General features: G+C 45.4%; 1 protein-coding gene across 2 annotated transcripts in view; it reads right to left on the bottom strand.

The window, feature by feature from the left end:
* Positions 1–18,070, bottom strand: part of Rmnd1 (required for meiotic nuclear division 1 homolog) — a 31,692-nt gene extending 13,622 nt beyond the window's left edge. Inside the window, exons 1-5 of one of the 2 annotated variants that reach the window (XM_041680186.1) lie at positions 17,963–18,070; positions 11,349–11,866; positions 6,085–6,193; positions 2,868–2,943; positions 1,338–1,377 (exon numbers count right to left, since the gene is read on the bottom strand). In XM_041680186.1, coding sequence (XP_041536120.1) covers positions 1,338–1,377; positions 2,868–2,943; positions 6,085–6,193; positions 11,349–11,852 — 729 coding nt within the window. In that variant the 5' untranslated portion in view covers positions 11,853–11,866; positions 17,963–18,070. Of the gene's footprint in view, positions 1–1,337; positions 1,378–2,867; positions 2,944–6,084; positions 6,194–11,348; positions 11,867–14,385; positions 14,471–17,962 lie in introns of those variants that run through there. The other variant, XM_041680187.1, reaches the window with a different exon arrangement.
* Between the last annotated feature and the right edge of the window lie 34 nt (positions 18,071–18,104).

Here is an 18,104-nt window from a genome sequence, read left to right on the forward strand (position 1 = left end):
GTCCTGGTCTAGCCATGAGTAAACCTAGAGAATGCCTGTTTGTGTCTGCAGGGCTAAGGACAGGTCCCACATGCATCCTTTGCTTTGTTTTTCATATGAGTGGGGTTCTACTCTACCTATGGACATCTTCACGGCTATTCTTCTTAAAGGTGAATGTGCAGTTTACCTCTACACTCTGAGTGCCGTCCTTGGGAGCGATTTCTAGTTTCCACTGTCTCAGGCATCAGCCTGTTGCACTATCTTCCTGCTCTGAGGTATTTCTTGAAGAACTGCTAGGAGCTAAGCTCTATGGCAGAGGCCTAGCATGCTATAGCCAGCCCAGCAAAGAAGGGGATAAGCGGATGGGGAGACAGAAACACATGCCTTGAATTCTGCTAAGTATTCCAAATTGCTCTCCAAAATAGCTTTCCCTTTTTGTATCTATATATTCATGAGTGCTCATAAATGCAAGGCCTGTCACTGGCCTTTTCTCCCTCTGCGATGTCAGGCGGCCACTTTGGTACATTTACTTTGTGGTCACACCTTTCCTCCCCTATGTTGTGGGTATCTTCTTCCTCTCAGTGAACCTGAAAACACAGAGAAGGACAGGCACTGGGATTACTCATGGTTACCTGAGGAATAGGATTTCAGGTGAGCAGATGAGCAGAGAAAGATTTGGGGCAGGCCTTCTCTCTCTCTCCTCTCTCTCTCTCTCTTTCTCTCTCTCTCTCTCTCTCTCTCTCTAAGACATGGGTCTTTCTTGTAACCAAGAGACTGGCCTCACATTGTAGCCTATCCTGCAGCCTCTACTTCCCAAGTGTTAGGATTATAAGCATGAGCCGCCATGCCCAGAATTTTCTTTTCTGTATTCTTTTTGGAGGCAGGTTTTGTAGCTCAGGTACTGGCCTCCATCTCACAATCCTCCTGCCTCCACTTGAGTTCTGGGATGACGGGCATGCACATGACTTATGGTGTACTTTACTAAGCACCAAGTATTGGCTCAACTCTTAATTCAACTGTATCATATGTAGACAATTGAAAATTATATTTTAGAAGATGAAAGGGATAGGCTAAATACTGTGTGACGCACAGAAAAGCAGAAGTGGATTACAGAATGTCCCTGTGCTGAATACTAGTGACAAATTATTCTTAGAAAATTAGAGTTCACCTGGGCAGTATTGGTGCATGCCTTTAATCTCAGCACTCAGGAGGCAGAGGCAAATCTCTATGAGTTTGAGGCCAGCCTGGTCTACGAAACAAGTTCCGGGACAATTAAAGCTGTTACACAGAGAAATCAAAACAAACAAACAAAAAAAACCAACCCAGAATTCTACATGCCTACCCTTTACTATACTTACAGTTTTGTCTCTTACGTTCCAGAACACAGTAACTCCTTCCCTGATTCAAAGAACAGGAGAGTCAACCTCGGCAAAGAGAGAATACATTATTTTTAGATTTATTGCTTTACTATGCCTTCTTGTATGTATGCACTGTGAGTGCCTGGGTCCCAGCGAGGTCAGACGACAGTGCTAGGTTCCCTGGAACTGCAGTTACACATGGTTGTGACTCACCAGTACATGTGCTAAGAACTGAACCTGGGTCCTCTGCAAGAACAGCAAGTGCTTTTAACTGCTGAGCCATCTCTCTAGCCCCCGAGAAAACATTCTTCAGAGACACATGGAAAGCCATGTTTCGGCACCCTCTAGAGCAGTGGTCTCAGCCTTCCTAATGCTGTGACCGTTTAGTGCAGTCCGTCAGGTCGTGATGACACCCCAACCATAAAATTATTTTTACTGCTATTTTATAACTATAATTTTGCTCCTGTTATGAATTGTAAGCAACTGTTTTCTGATGGTCTTAGGTGACCCCTATGAAAGGGTTGATCTGAGGGGGTCGCGACCCACAGGTTGAGAGCCACAGCTCTAGAACACAAGAATGTAAGTGAAGACAATGATTTGGTTGATTAGGAAACTGGCTTGCTTGAATCTGGAACTACAGACTGGAGCCACCATGTGTGACTTAAGGTTTAGCCTTTTTATTGTTTCACTCTGCGGCCCAGGCTAGCCTCAAAGTCACAGTGATCCTCCTGCCTTAGCCTCCAGGCTGGTGGGAATATGGGTGTGAATCACCATATTGGCCTAACAGTTTATATTCTTCTGGATGTCTATCTTTCTGTTCTGCCACTTACTGGTTCTCAGATTATGGGTATTCCCCAAATGCATCTGACCCTCCCTTTTCTTGGTTGCTAAATGGGACACATGGCTGCTACTGCCGTTGTCCTGTCATTCCAGTCTTTAAAAGGACAAGAAGTGTGAACCAGGGTCCCTCTCTTAGGCATCTGGAATGGAAACCCGACAGAAGGGGAGGGGAGGCAGCAGGCATGGTGCCTCATAAGGACAGTGACAAGGCTGCTCTGCACTATTTGTATATTCAGTGAAAGACAGCAGGCAATAATGATTTACTTGTACTAAAAACTTTCATCTTATAAGTTGATCTACCAGGGGCTGGAGAAAGCGTTCAATGGGTAAGAGAAGTAACTGCTCTTCCAGAGGACCCACATTCAATAACTTACAACCATTTGTGACTCCAGTACCAGGGGTACCAATACCCTCTTCTGGTCTCCTCAGGCAGGCATGCACATAGTATACAGATACATATGTAGGCAAAAAATTCATGCACATAAAATAAAATCAACATATTTCTAAAAAGATGACTTACCAGGAGATTCATAACCCTGACATTTGTCCCAGATGAAGTCATAATCAGATGACAAATTCAAACCCCAAATGCACTGGCATAGGAAGATCCCAGGAAAGGCATACCCACCCTGGAGACTCCAATCATCTGAGTGCAATCATCTTTCCAAAGCCATTTTGATCCTGTCTTACCTGAACAAGAATATTGTTCCGGGATCACCTTCTTTTGCAGCGTTCTCCACACCCATCACCAAAATATTTGCTGCATCTGTGATTTAAAACGTCAGTCAAGGCTGTGTCGAGAGGTGACAAACTGCAGACAGTGGCCTGTCCACGTTGTAATCTGTTCTGGGGATCACTTCACAACCCCAGATGTTCCACTATCAACTTCCCACTGAAGAAGGGTTTTAACACGTGAAAATGGGCTAGGCAGTGGTAGTGCATGCCTTCAATCCCAGCCTTGGGAGGCGAGGCAGGCTGGAATCTGAATTCCAGGCCTGTCTGGTCTACAGAGCTAGTACCAGGACAGCCAAGTATACACAGAAAAACCCTGTCTTGAAAAATCAAAACCAAGGAGAGATGGCTCAGTGGATAAGAGCATTGCCTACTCTTCCAAAGGTCCTGAGTTCAATTCCCAGAAACCACATGGTGGCTCACAACCATCTGTAATGAGGTCTGGTGCCCTCTTCTGGCCTGCAGATATACACACAGACAGAATATTGTACACATAATAAATAAATATTTATAAAAAAAATCAAAACCAAGCCAAAACAAAAATAAAAACCCAAAACAAACAAAACAAAAAACAAAAACAACCCACCAAAACCAAAATAGGGGCTGGGGAGACTGCTCAGTGGTTATGAGTGTTTGCTCTTCTTGCAGAGGATCTGAGTTCTGTTCCTAAAACTCATGTTTAGTGGCTCACAACCACTTGGAACTCCAGCTCCAGGTGATCATACACCCTCTACCAGCACACACGTGCATGCACACAGAGACACACATATAAATAAAAATAAATCTTAGAGGATGGATCAGAGGTTAAGAGCACAGCTATTCTTCCAGTGGGTCCAGGTTCCATTCTGAGTATCTACACAGTGGCTCAAAACCACTTGTAACCTCAGTTTCAGGGAATCCAACACCCTCTGTGGACTCTGTAGGGTACCAGGTAAGCACATAGTACACAGACATACATACAAGCAAAATTCCCATATAAATAATACTTAAAAAAACCATGAAAATCTTAGAAAATGAAATTGGAGCCGGGTGTTGGTACATGCCTTTAATCCCAACACCTGCAGAAGGCAGGTGGAGCTCTGTGAGTTTGAGGCCAGCCTGGTCTACAGAGCGAGTTCCAGGTCTGGCTCCGAAGCTACTGAGAAACCCTGTCTCAAAAAACCAAAATAAAATTAAAAAACAAAAAAAAAAAAAAAAAGAAAATTGGAAAGTAAGAAATTTTGTTTCTAGAACATTCTATAACCTGTAACATTAGCAGTGTTATCTACAAATGCTCATTCACACCAAGTTCTGACTCAGTAAGCAGTAGTCCAGTTAATAAATATTACAGCTTTGGTTCAATATAGCTATCAGGAATTAAATGTCTTTGTACAAAATTAATTTAAAATAATACATATACAGTTAATATGTTATTTCTTTAAATGTCTCTTAAAATTCTTATACTTATGTAGATAAGGTCTCACATTCTTCAGTAGGCCTCCTCCGTGTGTAATTAATGATGACCTTGAACATCTTTCGGATGGATCCCTCGGCCCAGACCTGCTGGGATTACAGGTGTGGACCAGCACACGTGGTTTTACCGATGCTGGTGGTCAAAGCCAGGGCTGTGTGCGTGCAAACACTAACAGCTGATTCATATCCCTCACCCCATGAATTTTAAATTAAACTGTGTCAAGTTTGGCTGATAGAAAATGAACAGAGAAAAGGAAAGTGGTATTTTAAAAACTTAGAAAATTTTAAGGCCAATCATGAAATTTACCACTATAATTACTTTAACCATAACATTTTAAATCCTTTTAATACTGTTGAATATATCAATATTCATCAGTATTTGTTTTACCTATTAATGTAGTAAGAGTTCCTGTATGCATATCTTTTTTTGTTTAATTAGATTTATTATAAATACAGTATTCTGCCTGCATGTTTCCCTGCAGGCCAGAAGAGGGCACCAGATCTCATTATAGATGGTTATGAGTCACCACGTGGTTGCTGGGAATTAAACACAAGACCTCGGAAGCAGTCAGTGCTCGCAAGCTCTGAACCGGCTCTCCAGCCCTTGCATATCTTCTATAATGTAAATTACAAGCAGAATATCCCAATTAAAACATTGTTACTAATTTGTATAGTTATGTACGATTTCTCCTCCTTTTTAAATTTCTATGTGTTTAAGACCATGGCTAGCCATAACCCAGGATGGCTTCCCACTTGTGGTCCTCCTCAGCCTCTTGAGTCCTGACGTTAGAGGAACAAGTTCTCTTACTTGGGTTTCTAACATCAGGATTCCTGGTAGACTTTTGACAGCGACAAAACCCCTAAATGACCTTTTGGAGCATACTTGCCAGTTCCCAGAGTATGGCAAAGGAAATGAAGAGATGCAGGGTCACATCAGTGGCGGTCATGGCTACCCCTGACCAATTTTTCATCTCAGGGGTTCTGGACAGAGTTTTGTTCTTTTTCGTTGAGACAGGGTTTTTCTGTGTAACAGCCCTGGCTCTCCTGGAACTCACTCTGTAGAGCAGGCTGGCCTCGAACTCACGGAGATCTGCCTGCCTCTGCCTCCCGAGTGCTGGGATTAAAGGCATGCGCCACCACTGCTGGCTAAAATAGGTTTCTAATGCAACAGTGAAGCAGCGTACGGAGCAGTGGCGTGGCCGTGTGTGAGAGCACTGGGTCTAGCTCACCACACTGGGAGGTACTGCAACTTTTAAGAGGTGAGGCCTACTGGAAGGAAGACAGGTCATTGGATGTGCACCCTTGAGAAGGATCCTTGTCGCTCTGTGGGGCGTTTTCCCTTGCCACACACTCTTTGCCAGGATATGCTGCCTCAACACAGACTCCCAAACATGGGGTCTGACCATGGACTGGACTCTCCAAAATGGGAGCTAACGTCGACCTTTCCTGATTAACTTTAAATTTACTGCAGGTATTTAGTACAGCAGCAGGAAGCTAACACACACATCCCCTGATCTCAAATGACAGTGATCCACCCTATAAAGATAAGCAAAGTGCATTTATCTTAAGCCAAACCTTCTCCACAGGTGTGTTTAATTGTATCATTTGAATAAGGACCTCTGAGACTACCTTCCTACTACAAACCAATGGAAAAGAAACGCCACTGCTGGAGAGCTGTTTTCTAAGACATAGCTTACGGTGCCCTGGGTTAGGGCCGCAGTACCTCGAGGCAGGCTTGTCACCTCCACATATCCGCAGGAGACCAGCTCTTGCGACAGACTTCCCAGGTGATACTCCTCCGCGGTTGCAAAGGCCGTGCATTGCATCAGGTCCTGTGCAGGGGTGAACACAGACTAGGGTTAGCAAAGGGCTCAAGCACCTGCCCTGGCAGTTTGATTCCACTAGGGAACCCTATGCTGCCAAAACAGCACCCGAGGGCGTGATTCCGGATCTCAGTGGTGCTCACGGAGTTCAGTGAAGACTAAAGAGGAATGAATTGCACTGAGGTAGATTTCCACTCAAGGTACAAAAGATTCCACTAGCTAAAAAAGCGGGCAGGGCAACACTGAAAGTGAAGGCCTCTGCACCAGCGCGGGATCAAACAGAATGAACAACGGCACAGTATGGAAGCCTGGCTGGAAGACATTTCAGTTTGCTAGTGCAAAGAGTCTGCGGCTGCAGCCAACGTCATTCCACTGTCACTAGCTTTCATGAGATCTTTCACTCCACAAAAGCTCCAGTATTTTCACTGGTATGCAGGAAATAAAGTGGTCTGTGCATCTGAGGCTACCCTCCGGTTCACATTCCAGGACACAGCAGAGTGCTACTCACAGTCCCAGTGTGTGTTTAACACACGGTAAGCAATGCTCGGTGCCTTTTTAGACAGCACAGGGCACGGCAACCCATTTGGATGTTTTCCTATCAATTTAGTTGGCTCAAACCAGTTTTTTAGATTTATGATTAATTTATGTGTATGTGTGTATGCCTGCATTGAGTTTCTCTGTGCACCATGTTTGTGTAGGTTACTGTGGAGGCCAGAGGCTGTAGGATGATCATCTGGGGCTGTGGTCATAGGTAGTTATGAGCCACCTGGTGCAGATGCTGGGGTTTGAACCTGGGCCCTCTGCTATAGCAGGCAGCACTATTAGTTGCCGAGCCATCTCTCCAGCACCCGAACCAGCTTTTCAGACAAGTAAGGTGAGGAGGGGCATCCCTGCATGTACAGTGTGATCATCAGCACTGCAAAACAAAGCCAGCAGGAATCGAGCAAAACATTACTCCTAAGAACAAATGTCACACTGCTGTCTGCCATACATTTGGGTCACTATATATGTAAATATTCTTTTTATTAGAAATACGGCCCAAAGTCTGAAAACCAACAGCTTCAAAACTGATGTCACTGAAACAACAAAGATTTCAGATATAGAATTTTGGGGAAAATGCACTACATTAATAAAATGCTTGCTTTATAGGGCTGTTGATAAAGTGCTCAGACCTGTTCAGAATTTACTAGAACGACTTGTTGCTGTCTACTTGTCCATGCCAGGCTCTCCCCATGCTCTGGTGTTCTCAGCATGAACCTTGGTGGGACACTGTAAGAACTTCATCCTTCCCACTCTAGAATAACTCTCAACTTCTCAAAAAACGGATTCAGCCAGCCTTCCCTCTTCCTGCGTCCATCATACATTCTGTTCTGCTTCATAAGCAGAAGAACCAGTGGAGGATGGCGTCAACATCCACACTAAGATGGAATGGCAAGCCAAGGAAACACCTGCTCAGTATAGTGTAGTATAGCCTCGATGGAAGCAACTGAGCCAGGGACTAGTGATGGATCAGCAGTTAATAGCGAGCAGTGGCTGCTCTTCCAGAGGACCCAGGTTTGATTCCTAGCACCCACACGGCACTCACAACTGTCTGTAACTCCAGAAGAAACCAAGTCAGATAAGCTGCAACGAGTGAAGAATGTGGAGATAAACAGCACCCTCCTTGATGTGGGAGGTCCTTCTGTCTATGTGTTGCTTTTATTGGTTAATGAATAAAGGAACTGCCTTGGCCTGTTGATAGGGCAGAACTTAGGTAGGCAGGAGAAACTAAACTGAATGCTGGGAAAAAGAAGGGTGGAGTCAGGTAGATGCCATGGATCCGCTGCCTGATACAGACGCTGGGAACGTTAGCTGGTAGACCACAACCAAGTGGCAATACACAGATTACTAGAAATGGGATAAATTAAGATGTAGTGATTAGCCAATAAGAAGCTAGAGCTAATGAGCCAAGCAGTGATTTAATTAATAGAGCTTCTGTGTGGTTATTTCAGGGCTAAGCAAGCCAAGTGACCGGGAACAACCAACTGGCCTTCCCTTTTGCAGACAGCTGGTAAGCTAGATTTCACAGTCACATTCAAGAAAGCATGATAGGCTTTTTATAACATCCATGGGTCAAGGGAGCCAAAGGTGGGGATGGCAGTTTGCAGCAGGTAGCAGGCAGGCGTGTGCTTCTGGATATGAGGGGCTCCTAAGAGTCCGGGGTGATGCGAGCAGAGGTTAAGATGGTTGAAAGGAGTTCTTTCAGGACACAGTGGGCAGGCTCCTCTCAGTGAGACCTGGAGCATTTTCTGGTTTCTGGGGCAGAATCAGGGCAGCAGGGTGGGTGTCTAAATGACTTCTGGGACAGCACAGTTTGAGCTGCCGTGGGAACAGCAGATGCAGAAAACAGAGACTGGCATAAGAGGAGAAAATGCAGGAAGAGGGTGGGCCTGTGGCTACCTTGCTCAGGAGAAAGCGGGTCAGTGTCTAGATGAAGAACACATCTTCAGACACACGGTCTCTACTTAGCGGAGTCTGCTGGAAGCTGTCCTCTCCCACGCTGGAGAGCATCTCTCAGGAGAGTGAGCTCAGGTTAACGCGACTTTCCTGTACTCCTGCATATGCAGCCTCCTGCATGTGCAGCCTCCTGCATGTGCAGCCTCCTGCATGTGCAGCCACGGAATGCTTCTGTTAATAAATGCCTCACAAGCTTTTTTTTCTTTTTCTATTGTTTTGTTTTTGGTGACAGGGTTTCTCTGTGTAGCTCTGGCTGTTCTAGAACTAGCTCTGTAGACCAGCCTGGCTTTGAACTCAGAGATTCACCTGTCTCTGCTTCCTGAGTGCTGAGATTAATTTTGTGTGTCACCACCACCCAGCACCTCAAAAGTTTTATAAATAGACTCTTTCTGAAATCTTGTTTGGTATTTATTTAAGCCCATTTCAAAAGAGGAAAGGGATCCATGAAGTAGGCTGAATTTGTGTTTTGTTATTTTTTTGGGTTGGCCTATTGATGTAAGCAGCTCTCATTTTCATAAGTCTTTTCTACCTTTTCCAGCATATCTTTATTTTAAAGTGCTAATTAAATTTACATATGTTGGCACATACTTTAGGTTTGGGATGGGAACCTGTTCCTAAATAGGTGACCAAAGCCTCTTAAACAGTTATTGGATTAGATCACTCCTCTAGCTACAGAAGACACACGGTCCAGCAGATGGAGCTAGCAATCTATGTGCTTCCTATTTGAGAGTGTCGCTCCTGCAGCACGAGCAGCCTGCATGGCAATGCTGCTTCCGTTTTTCTGACACTAGGACAGAAGGAACTTGGATTTAGCCTTCATCCTTAGCTCCCCGTAGAGCTGAAACCAGTGTAGTTCCCTAGTGATACGGGACACTGGAGCATCACTTAAGTCTCTTCTTGTTCCTGGCACACATTCCATACCCCCTGGAATTTTTAGCATGAAAGCAATGCTCTTTATTCTATTAAGATAACTCTTGGGCTCTGGGTGAATTCATGATAGGGACTGGATGCTGGGAACACCAACTCTGATTCAAAATGTGCACCCTTCGGCTCCACCTCTGCGGAGGTAGGTAAGAAGGCTGGAGGCTACGTTAACTGGCAGAGCACCCCAAGGCTCTGACAGAAGGCCCTTGCTGCAGAAACTGCCATCTGTGACAGTCTGGGTAGAGGCAGCACAGGAGTGAAGCCAAACTGGGATCCAAATACAAGCCATTCATGAAGTCCTTCAATGCCCAACAACCAGGCATATGCACCGTGGCATGGTTTTTCTCTTTTTACTGAGACAAGGCCTTGTTATTTAGCCTTGGCTGGGCGGAAACCTGATATATACACACACACACACACACACACACACACACACACACACACCAGGCTGGACTTGAACTCAGAGATCTGTTTGCCTCAGGCTCCCAAGTGCTGGGATTAATCATGGCCTCAGCTTGTACTTTCTTTTTCTTTTGAAAGTAGGTCTCACTATATAGCCAAGGCTGACCTCAAATTTGATCCTCCTGTCTCAGCCTTCTGAGCCACGAGGTGCTTGACAAAGTTTCCCTTTTCAGAATCTGTTAAAACAAGCTCCATCAATATAAACACGCTCAGGGGCCAGCCTCTCAAGACTGAAGACAGACATTCTGACTGTTCTGACATATTCAGGAGGCCCAACCAAGGCTGAAACATGCACGTTCTTTTCTTTGCAAACAGGACCTTGCTAAACAGATCTTCCAGCTGACTCAGCCTCCTGAGCTGAAATGGAGACTGGATATGTGCAGCGCCACCTACAACCCTACAGACAGTAAAGGCCTTTTGCCTCTTTTCTCATCTTAGTACAAGGCATGGTGAAGACATCATTCAAGATACAAAGTGAACAAAGGCCTTGACTCTGACCCTAAACTGTTTATAGCTTGGAGGACAAATGCAAATGGCCCCTGAAAAAAAATCTCGGAAACTCCTTAACAGTGAATAAAAATCAATACCAAAAAATTCTTGAACTTCTAGAGGGTAAACCAGCAAGACCTGACTGCTTCCATTCTGTCTGCTGTGCCATTTCCTCACCCTGAGCAGCCACCACAGGCTGGTAACAAACATCTGCCGGTTGGCAGGTAAATCTCAATTTCCTGATGCATTGCTGGTTCAATTCTTGTTTTGTTTTTCATTTTTTTGAGACAAGGTTTCTGTGTAGCTTTGGAGCCTGTCCTGGAACTTGCTTTGTAGACCAGGCTGGCCTCGAACTCACAGATATCTGCCTGCCTCTGCCTCCAGAGTGCTGGGATAAATATGTGCACCACCTCCCTCCCCAGCCTCTGGTTCAATTTAAAAAAAACAAACAAGCAAGCAACAACAACAACCACCACAACACGAAGCAGGTATTCTCACAGCTGCACCCTGGCTGGACTGGATGGATGCGCCTTTTCTAATTGTCTCAGGCCTCACCAACCCCCCTGAAAAATGACGGAGGCCTTTTGTGCCACACGTGATACAGGCAACTAGCTCTTGCAAGATAAACTTTTTGTTGGTTTGGCTATGTCACGCTTCAAAGGTCTCGAACAGAATTCTCAGCTGGTTGCCCAGTTGCTCTATGTTGGTAGTGAGGGTATGGTGCAACACATTCAGGCACAGAGGGCACACAAGAACAGAAGCACTCAGGGGGCACTGAACTAGTAGGCTTTACCTCATTCACAGAAAGGTCTGGGAGGTTGCTCCTGGATGGCTGACGGGTCCGGGATGCCTTCAGGGGCCTCTTGATCTGTGGAAGGTCTTGTTTTGGAACAAGTGTATCTGTCGATACAGAGTAATGCCTTTTTACTGTTTTTATAAACCACTTAGAGCATAAGAGATTTGGTCTGTAAGTCACTTTCCTGGGAGTCCCAAAGGGGCACATGGCCGGCAGACGTGCTTCTCCATCCCAACAACGGCCAACATGTAATGGAGAGGGTCCGCTTGCGTTTGGTATTATCCAGCTCATTCCCAGGATCTTTGGCTTATTCCAGCTGTCAGCTCTTACACTAGGACAGAATGAACCGAAATGGGTCTGTATTTTCAGGGTGCTCCGGCATGCTGCGCTTCCAGATTCCGAACGTGGTTTTAACGGGAGCCCAGGGAGCCTCCTGCACTGACGGGCTTTTGATGACACGCTGTGTAAAGAGGCCAGGCTCTGGAGAAGTCTGCCTGGCATGACCACATCTCAGGCTGCAATCAAAAGAGTTAAAAAGTCAGGCTGGATTTTAAAAATATGTTTAAGATACACATATATTTCCTTAGGAAACACATATTTCTGTTAAAAATTTGTACAACATGGGCTGGAGGGAGAGCTTAGCAGTTAAGAGCGCATGTTCTTTTTTATTTAATGGTTTACTTTATGCGCACTGGTGTTTTGTCTGCATGTGTGTCTGTGTGAGGTAGAGTTACAGACAGTTGTGAGCTGCCATGTGGGCGCTGCAGACTGAATCCTCATCCTCTGGAAGAGGAGTCAGTCAGTGCTCTCAACTGCTGAGCCATCTCTCCAGCCCTGAGCAAGTGTTTTTTTTTCTGTTTCCTTTTTGTTTTTGTTTTGGTTTTGGTTTGTCAAGACAGGGTTTCTCTATGTAGCTTTGGAGTCTGTCCTAGAACTAGCTCTGGAGACCAGGTTGGCCTCGAACTCATAGAGATCCACCTGCCTCTGCCTCCTGAGTGCCGGGACTAAAGAGTGCACCACCACCAGCCAGCTTTCTGTTTGTTTTCTGAGACAGAGTCTCCCAACAAGCGGTCCTGGCTGGCCTGGAACCCACTCGGAAGCCAGGCTGGCCTCAAATGCATAAACATCCTCTGACTCCGACTCCTGCATGCTAGGACTGAAGTCACCTACACCAGATCCAGCACTTGGTTTTGCAGAGGACACAGGTTCAATTTCCAGCACCTACACGGTGGCTCACCACCATCCATTGTGCCCTCTTCTGACACGCACGAGGTGCATAAACATACAAGCCAGACACACTCATAAAAATTGTAAAACAGAAATATTATAACCTAATCCTATATATACACACACATACATACATATACACACATACATACACATACCCATATATAATTACATAAATGGCAAAGGTCATAGTTTGGTGGTAGAGTACTTATTTAGGATAAACAAAGTTCTGGTTTACACAATCATGCAAAAAATACACACACACACACAAACACTCTTTTTTCCCCATTAAGTCATTATTTGGTGTCTTTCTGGAAGATTATAAAATCATAAATTTATTCTCAACAACAAAGATGTTAAAAGAGAAAAAGGTATGGAACCTTTTCATTATTTTGTAATCTTAAAGATTTAAAAAACTGGGTGTGATGGTGCATATCTTTAGTGCCAGTGCTCGGGAGGCAGAGGCCGGTGAGTTCAAGGCTATCCTGCTCTACATAGTGCGTTCCAAGTCTGTCAGAGATACATATGGAGACCCTCTCTTAAAAACAAAACCAAGCAAAGGAACAAACAAAAAACTCCAAACAAAGCCAACATACACGCACGTACACACACACCAACCTGTACTTACACATTCAACTAGTTGGAAGGCAGAGGCAGGCGACCTCTGTGAGTTCAAGGCCAGTCTGGTCTATGATACGAGTTCCAGGACAGTCAGGGCTATAACACAGAGAAAGCTTGTCTAGAAAAACAAAAATCAAACCAAATCAAACCAACAAAAAACATCAACTAGCAGAGGCCATAGGTGCATCCAAGGTCAAGTACCCCTGCCATCATATTCTAGCCTTTGGAGAAACTGGGCATTTTTTCCTTTTCATCACAATGCCATGGAAGAGCCCAAACCACACAGCTGAGCACAAGACGCAGAGCAAACAGAAAAGGCTCCCTCAGTTCTACAGGAAAGGCTCCCAGAAAGAAGACTGGCTTTTTTTTTTTTTTTAAGGGGGAAGGCGCTATTCAGTTTGGGGCTGGGCATAAGGAGTGGTGTTAGGCATATCAGACAGGTAAGCACACACACAGCCCAAATGAAATGGGCTGTTACGTGTGATTCCCTGTCTTACAATATAAAATAGCACATTTTTAAAAAGCTTACCTACAGTAAGTGATGATAACAATTCTTAAATATTAGGTGCCAAAGATACAAGCATTGATCAGAGACTTTATAATTCACAGTCCAGCCATAGTGACAGAATATGACGTACAAAGGGTACGTGGTCTTGACAAGGGAGGTCCTGGGGTCAGGAGTGTGACATACTCAGAGATGACATTTACAATGGTTCATGAAAGGGCAGAGAGCCCAGCAAAGCAAACAGGTCAGGTACACAGTATTCTTTATCTAACAAACAGGATGAGAACAACCAACCTCAGCTGAGAGGTGAGCTGCAGGAGATGAATCAAAGTGGCCGGATACCACATGGCACATTAAATGATCCTACGGGCTCCACAGGGTTTGAAATAAGGGAATTGTGTGGTCAGGTGTGTGATTCAGAAACATGTCTCCGCTAATGATGTGAAGGAAGAACCGAGGAAAACTTAGATGTGACATTCCAGCACTTCCACACGCTATACGCCGCCCAGGAGACATTTCCCAGAGGGGGAAACTGAGGTCTAGAGGCTAAAGGAGTTGCTTAGGGCTGGAGAGATGGCTCAGTGGGTAAACATGTCTGCTGGTAAGCCTGATGGCCCAAGTTCAACACCCCAAACCACAGGGTAAAGATAATTGGCTCCTGTGGGCCGCCCTCCGACTGACCTCCACATGCTGTGGTGTCTGTGAACTCTCCCCATCTCTAAAGAAAGCGAAGCCAGCCAGGCTTTCCTTATTGCAAGGACCAGATTCTTATCACTATCTTAGGTACCTGTAAAGAAGATTATGTTATTAAAGCTAATTTTATCCACTTTTTTCTTTTATCATTGCATGGTCTAGAAACCTTAAGATCTCCCTGGTGTTTCCTGTAAGTGTGGTCCAGGTTTCTGATTTTATACTTGTCACTCCCCCAAACACTGCCCCCCATCTTTCCAGTCCATTCCTTCTCCCACCCAAAGCTAACAATTCTCCCACCTAGGCAGGACCTACAACTTTCAGTCTTTCTTCCCCTGCTTTGATCTTCACATCCAGGTCTACTCTTATAATCCTCCCATTCCCCATGAATGCCTCCCCTAACCCCAGTCCTAAAGAACTCCAGCTCCCACACTAAATTGTGGCTACGCTCTTGCAGCTCACGAGGCAGCCAACTAACCATTTCCCATCTCGCTCTCCAGCCAGGGCCACTCTCTTCGGGTGGGTCTTCTATGTTGCTCAGGACCCTATCCCTGCTATTTCCTGCGGATTCCCCTCTCCTTGGATCTTCACGTCTCCCCCTTGTTTCTCATTCTCAACGATAACCTTGCTTCCTCGTTTTTAAAATAAAGATTTATATATTTATTATGTATATAGTGTTCTGTACTGCACGTATGCCTGCCATGCTTGTGAACCACCATGTGGTTGCTGGGAATTGAACTCAGGACCACTGGAAGAACAGCCAGTGCTCTTAACATCTGAGCCATCTCTCCAGCCCGCTTCCTCTTTCACTAACAAAACAGAAACAGAAATTTTACAAGATGAGCCCTCAGCGATCATCAGCATGCAACCCATTGCTGTTGTGCCCATTGGTCAACCACCCTCTTCTACAATTTTTGTTATTTATGGGTATAAGTGTTTGCCTGCACGTATCTGTATATTATGTACATGCCTGGTGCCCATGAAGGTCAGAAGAAAGCATCATCCCTTTGGATATCAGTATTGTGATTTCCCAGAAAATTAGGAAACAACCTACCTCACGATCCAGCAATACCACTTTTGGGTATATATCTAAAGGATGCTCAATTGTACCACAAGGACATGTGCTCAACTATGTTGATAGCAGCATTGTTTGTCATAGCTAGAACCTGGAAACAACCTAAATGACTCCAACTGAAGAATGGATAAGGAAAATGTGAAACATTTACACAATGGAGTACTATACAGCAGAAAAAATAACAACATCGTGAATTTTGCAGGAAAGTAGATGGATCTAGAAAACATCATTAGTGAGGTAACATAGACCCAGAAAGACAAATATCACATGCACTCACTCATAAGTGGCTTTTAGACATAAAGCAAAGAAAATCAGTCTGTAATTCACAATCCCTGAGAACCTAGACAACAACGAGGAACCTAAGAGAGACATACATAGATCTAATCTACATAGAAGTAGAAAAAGACAAGATCTCCCGAGTAAATTGGGAGCATGGAGACCATGGGAGAGGGTTGAAGGGGAGGGAGAGGAAAGCTGGGGAGCAGAGAAAAATGTAGAGCTCAATAAAATCAGTAAGAAAAAAAAAAAAAGAAAAGAGGGCATCAGATCCCCTGGAACTTGCTCCCCACCCCGTTTTCTTTGGCGTCTAGAATATCACATTGGCTGTTTTCATCTCCTGGGCTCTTTTGCTAGTTACGCATCCATTCAAGAATGAGACACATCGGGACTCAGTCTCCGAGTCATTTCTCTTCCTGTCAGTCTCTTGGTGACCTTGGCCAATGACACACCGTCACTGAGGAGTAGCACATATTAAATATGGCTCCAGATGACTCTAAGCATCAAAAATGTAACCTGCTCAACACTGAGCATGCCAACTCTTCCACAAAAACACCCGAACTGCACCTTCCCCCATCTACGTGCCAATCCTAGCCCTAAATCTGGAATTCCCTTGAGCTTTTCTCTTCAGTCCCCACATTCAATCTGTCAATAAATCCTGCAGGCCTTTTCTGATCCGTACTCTGCACGGGTTCTCCTGTCTTTCCCACTGGTTATTATAATAGCTCTTTACCTGTTTACGATGGCTGACCCGTACATGACTAGATTTAGAATCACCATGGAGACACACCCTTGACTGTGTCTGTGATGGACTTTGTAGAGGAGGTTAACTGAGGCGAGGAGACCCACCTGAAGTGTGGATGGTACTATGCATGGGCACAGTAGAGTACAGTGCCAGCCTTGATCGCCCTGCCTTCTAGCCGTGCAAGGAAGGTGGCCAGCTCCTGTCAGCATGCCTAATCCGCTGTAATGGACTGTAGCGGAGTGGCAAGCCCCTCCCTTAAGCTGTCTCCCCTTCACACAACTTTTCACAAGAAAGGCGACTGCACACTGGGCCTCCTAACAGCGGACTCTAGCAAAATCCTGAGACCTTAACTAGAACCGTGTCTTTTTCCAGTATCGAATCTGAAGACTGCTTTTACATTTTTTCCAGTATCGAATCTGAAGACTGCTTTTACATTTACACTAAAAGCCAAAGCCCCTAAGACGGCCTCCCGAGCTTGTATGTTCACAGCCTTCTGCATCACTGTAGAGTTCCCGACAGTTCTTGCCTTTGCTTGCTCTGTTCTAGGCCCCCTGGGCACATCTGGGTCTTAGTACTTAGCTGTCCTCAGTCTCTCCTCCCAAGGATTTGCCAGGCTCCCTCCCTTGCCTCCTTCAGCTCTTCAGGTCCACAGAACTAATGCCCACCCATTCTTTCTCCGTTTTCTACGTTCTCATGGCATTTAACATCACCTACATACCTTCTATCTTTATGAATTCATACAACGGTTATGAGCTGGGCATTAATGTCCTAGGCATTATGCTAGCTCCTAATCCAACTGAAATCGTGCAAAGGTCGCTTTACTGGGAATGGCAAACAGCAGATGTGGCAAATCAATATAATGCAAATTAGATAACGACAGTGATATCAGAAAGCAATAACGGCGATTTCTGTCTCTCTCTCCTCAAAGTAAGTGTCTGTGTGTGTACTCTTGTGTTCAGCGATAGTAGGGCATAGGTGCCAACTAAATTTTTAAAATCAAACACAAGGCAGCTACCGTTATTGGGCACTTATCTTTAAGAACAATATGCCCGTGTATGCCTAAGGAAAGCACTAATTGGGCTCAGCGTTTTATATTTTTCCATTAAGTTGAGACGGGGACACAGAAGAGGCGTAGGTCTAGGAGTTCGTGGGGAAGACTGGGGGTGGTAGTTGGCATTATCAAAATAATTGTATGCATGTATGAGATTCAGGATACTATCAATTAAGAGGGCAGTTGTGTCCCGGTTCGATCCGATGGGCCAATGGTGCCGACCTTTGGGAGCACATCTTCCAATTCCTAAGCTCACGGGTGATTTCAAGCATTGTGACGGCTACCACCATGCCCTGATCCCGACGAGGGGTCAGGAGTGTTCTGTCCTAGGTGCTTCGCCTCCCGGCTACCTCCGGCGGTCCCGGCCGAAGCCCACACCTCCTCGCCAGCCCCTCGTGCCGGGGAAGCGCCAAGCACTGACCTGTGCGCGGAGAGGAGGACGGCAGAGCCCGCGCGCACGCTCCCGCCGCAGGAGCCTTTGCGGAAACACGCTCCGCCCCGCCCCGCTGCGGCGCAGGCGCATCGCGAGCCCCAGGCCTGGAAGCCGGGACACGTGACAGCCA

This window comes from Microtus oregoni, unplaced genomic scaffold, assembly GCF_018167655.1.
Source record: "Microtus oregoni isolate MIOR12 unplaced genomic scaffold, Mior012 000033F_ref0000390, whole genome shotgun sequence".
Taxonomy (NCBI): domain Eukaryota; kingdom Metazoa; phylum Chordata; class Mammalia; order Rodentia; family Cricetidae; genus Microtus; species Microtus oregoni.